Here is a 4,538-nt window from a genome sequence, read left to right as displayed (position 1 = left end):
ATACTTTCTTTTATACTTGACTGTAGTAGTTCATTTAAATGTTGATGTTGAATTGTGACTCTTCAGGACTTCCATATTACAGGCACTCTTCAGGATCTCTAAGTTATAAGTCATCTTTGCCCACACAACACCGTTTACCTGGTCCATGCACTTGTCCTGATGGCTCTAGAATCCTCAAAGACCACTTCCCACAAGACCAGTATGAGAAATTAATGCAGCGACGAGCTAAAGAGTTCCAGCAATACAAAGCCAGGTAGGAGATGGATGTATGAGTGGGAGCTTTCCGGGAACTGTTAGACTTACAGTTCAGTAATAAAATAATTTAAAGTGTGTGTGTGTGTGTGTGTGTGTGTTACTGAGTATTCAAAATTCTTTTGTGTAATTTTTCCCAATTCCATCTCCTCAACAGGACTAATTCAATACTATCCAAGCTACTTTTTGCTTTGCCTAATTCTCCTCTGCAGTATCCTATCCAGGGCGTTATAGTACGACCCTTGACTGCAACTGCAATACCAGGTGTGTCAAGCTCAATATATGCTTCAGTCACCAATGTTTTAGTTTTTATGTTCCTATAAAAATATAAATGCAAATAGAATAGGAAGGCAACAAGGCCATGGTTCACAGTTGTTTATGAAGATACTGTTAACATGAAAGTGATCATAGTACTTTTTATAAAATTATGCTGTCAGTAGTCAGATCGAATTGGTCCCAATCATGTCATTGGGACAAAAAAACAGCACAAAAAGCTTAATATTTTCAAAAGTACAAAAGTAATGACACTAAAAGATATAGCAGGTAAGAACAGAAATGGCAGAATTTTTGAAATTTGAATGGTGAAAATAGCCTGAGAACTGTGGGAGTAAAAGGACAAAGAACGGAGCAACTAGAATAATAAGAAGATTAAAAATATAGGGAAACAGGAACAAAATAGGTTGAATGCCTATGGCTTTCACCCACTGAGAAAAACCTGAGTGAAAGATAGCTGAGGTGTCCTCAAGAACTCACCTGACAACACTTGTGTAAAGTCAAAATATGATGTGAATATGTGTATTTCAGTAGAAGGACTAAGTGACACTGAAGGTAATTTTTGAATTTCAGGTTTACGTCTGCATGCTGAAGAAGGAAACAGCTATAAGGTTGGTCTGATATCACAGATTGGAAACAGGCAGATCTCACCCAGATCTGCCTGACTGAATGGTAGAGGTTGGCTGATTTATGAAAGATGGCTGCTGAATGTTTCTAAAGTTCAAAGATATGTGTGTTTAATTTGTATACTGTATACTAACTATCAAAAAAAGTATTATTGCATTCATGTGTGGCAAACAAGGCTTGATATACAATCTACATAGTCAGTACTGGCTTTCATAACACATTGTTATTCAGTTTCAGTCAGTTTATTTTAGTAGACCCTATATTTCACCAGGTAACACTGGTATTGGCTAGTGATATATGTAAATCTGTGCAAGTTATGCATGTACAGTACAGTGAGGTGCAGAAACTGGCAGTAGGACTGGGAGTTGAGCTTGACTCCATCCTCAACCCGAAAAGGCCCCACAAGCTCATCTTTGATGATACCAGCCCAAACCAGTACTCCACCTCCACCTTGCTGGCGTCTGAGTCGGACTGGAGCTCTCTGCCCTTTACCAATCCAGCCACGGGCCCATCCATCTGGCCCATCAAGACTCACTCTCATTTCATCAGTCCATAAAACCTTAGAAAAACCAGTCTTGAGATATTTCTTGGCCCAGTCTTGACGTTTCAGCTTGTGTGTCTTGTTCAGTGGTGGTCGTCTTTCAGCCTTTCTTACCTTGGCCATGTCTCTGAGTATTGCACACCTTGTGCTTTTGGGCACTCCAGTGATGTTGCAGCTCTGAAATATGGCCAAACTGGTGGCAAGTGGCATCTTGGCAGCTGCACGCTTGACTTTTCTCAGTTCATGGGCAGTTATTTTGCGCCTTGGTTTTTCCACACGCTTCTTGCGACCCTGTTGACTATTTTGAATGAAACGCTTGATTGTTCGATGATCACGCTTCAGAAGCTTTGCAATTTTGAGACTGCTGCATCCCTCTGCAAGATATCTCACTATTTTTGACTTTTCTGAGCCTGTCAAGTCCTTCTTTTGACCCATTTTGCCAAAGGAAAGGACGTTGCCTAATAATTATGCACACCTGATATAGGGTGTTGATGTCATTAGACCACACCCCTTCTCATTACAGAGATGCACATCACCTAATATGCTTAATTGGTAGTAGGCTTTCGAGCCTATACAGCTTGGAGTAAGACAACATGCATGAAGAGGATGATGTGGACAAAATACTCATTTGCCTAATAATTCTGCACTCCCTGTAATTTAAAACTGACATGAAAATTTGCATTATTAACCAACCAACCAAGTATAATAAAGTTTAAGTTATTGTGTGTTACATACCTAGTAGAGTCAACAGATTCCCTGAATGTGAATTCAATAAGGAGAGATAATTAGATTTGATTTATTGATGAAAAGAATATAGGTCAGGTGTTTTGCGGTTAGACTACGATGGCCTTTCTCAGCAGAAAGGAACCCCAGCTGTGAAAGGGATTAGAGCAGGAACCCCAAAATAACAATACAGTTCTCCTGGCTGGGGAAAAGAATATGCACGTTAGGAGTAATGCATGTCGCTGGCAGGGCATAGCAAGCATAAGTACAGAGAAGGGTGAGAAACTAGGAAAGCTCTGGTAGGAACCCGACCAGGGTTAAAGGAGAGCCTTTTAGCCAGAGGAACAGACCGCCCATCAGAATGGGTGCTGGCACTGGCGCCGGGCCTCCAATGGCCACGACAGACCAGTACAGTGTCTACCTCACTGCAGCCACAGCACCAATCACTCTGTCGATCTCCTGCTCCCTTCTCCCCTAATTGGTGAACAAGACCTCAAGATATTTAAATTTCTCCACTTGGGGCAGGAACTCTTCCCTGACCCAGAGTGGGCACTCCACCCTTTTTTTTCAGCTGACCGAACCACGTAACCATGGCATAGTTGTCAACTATGTATTCATAGTTGTCCTGCTGGTTTGTCAAAACCAGAAGCAATCACCAGATTTGTGATACGAGATGTATGACATGAGCAACAGAGTTGTTATAGCTCTTAGTTCTTGAGACTAGACCAGAATAAATAATAAAGAAGCATACTTGCATCTCCCACTAGTTTGCACTTTAACAAGACAGATGACACACCTTTGGGCTGTGTAATGTATCTGATATGCACTGAATCTTAAATAAAACTATATGAATGATGAAAAATATGTATTTGCGTCAGGTTCTCTAAAAGGCGGCACTAATGTCTAATGCCTTCTCACTTTAAAGCTTTCTTCTGGTTTAAAAAGACAGCTTAAGGGGTGGTGCAGTTTTGTGGAGATGGTAGTAATGTTGGTATTGCTAAAATTACTCAGAGCACTTTTTAGTTTATTCATGTGTTTCTATTATAGGTCCTGTTAACTGTGTCTAATGGTGTCCTAACAACAGAAACTCCAACTGCAGAGGCCACTGTTCAAGGTGAGTTTCCAAGTCAAAGGTAAATTTATATATACACTGGTACCAAATTAATATTGTTTTTTAAAAAAAACCATATTATTAGCTTGCTTTTTTCTCTTTGTTTCAATGTTTTTTGTTCCTATGTCCCCGATAGAAGGGTCAACATTGTACAGAAAATGCTAATATTTATATAATTCTTTTGGATGAAACATTGAAGAGTGGAAGAAGTAAAAGCTGGGTGTAAAGTAAACTATTTGACGAACGTGACATTGATACACTCATCCATACCAATAGAGCATCTACAGCAATTACATTGGGATATCATTCAAACTGGAGAAGTTTATTTGAATGGTAACAAAGAGAGGGAAGGTGGGGGATTGCACTTGTTGATCTGTGGGACCAACCCCCGAATACAGGAAGTTTGATCACATGAGGATTACCTCAGTGCAGAGCTTGGATGGATGTTGGATATCTCTTGTTCAGTGTTCTTGAAATATGACAGGGTTTAGTTTAGTGGCCTGGACTGTAAGACTCAAGGTTCTGAGTTCATTTTCTCTAGCCACACCTGATAGCCAGGGCTTTGCCCATGGGGGCTAGCTGGCCTCAGCCCAAAGAAGCTACAGTGAAATGCAAAAGTTTGGGCAACATTGTCAATAGTAATTATTTTCCTGTATAAATCATTGGTTGCTACAATAAAGGTCATGTCAGTTAAATGACATTCAGTTAAATATATCATATAGGAGACACACACAGTGATAAATGAAATTATATATGGATTATATATGGAGATATATATATCTCCATATATAATCCAATGGAGTTTATTGGATGTGTATTGATGGATATTGTTTGTATTTGGAGGTGTTCTGTCAGCAGTCAGTGCTGACAGGGAATCTTTACACCAGACATATCACAGTTTGATGGATAACAGGTATGATGTCACCTGAAAGGAGATCATAGTTTAGGTTGATATTTTTATTTAAGTTATTACATTCTTATCCAACTGCCCTGTGATTAAACCGTACTCTG

General features: G+C 39.8%; 1 protein-coding gene across 3 annotated transcripts in view; it reads left to right on the top strand.

The window, feature by feature from the left end:
* Positions 1-4,538, top strand: part of LOC102289103 (beta-1,4 N-acetylgalactosaminyltransferase 2) — a 33,472-nt gene that overhangs the window by 17,361 nt on the left and 11,573 nt on the right. For 2 of the 3 annotated variants that reach the window (XM_042215988.1, XM_042215989.1), the window contains exons 3-6: positions 83-253; positions 410-516; positions 1,099-1,136; positions 3,464-3,530. In XM_042215988.1, coding sequence (XP_042071922.1) covers positions 83-253; positions 410-516; positions 1,099-1,136; positions 3,464-3,530 — 383 coding nt within the window. Of the gene's footprint in view, positions 1-29; positions 254-409; positions 517-1,098; positions 1,137-3,463; positions 3,531-4,538 lie in introns of all 3 variants that reach the window. The other variant, XM_042215990.1, reaches the window with a different exon arrangement.

Source organism: Haplochromis burtoni, unplaced genomic scaffold (assembly GCF_018398535.1).
Source record: "Haplochromis burtoni strain Fernald_Lab_line unplaced genomic scaffold, NCSU_Asbu1 Contig_888, whole genome shotgun sequence".
In the NCBI taxonomy this organism is placed as follows: domain Eukaryota; kingdom Metazoa; phylum Chordata; class Actinopteri; order Cichliformes; family Cichlidae; genus Haplochromis; species Haplochromis burtoni.
The sequence above is the reverse complement of the archived record's forward strand: the minus strand, read 5'-3'. Positions and strand labels throughout refer to the sequence as shown.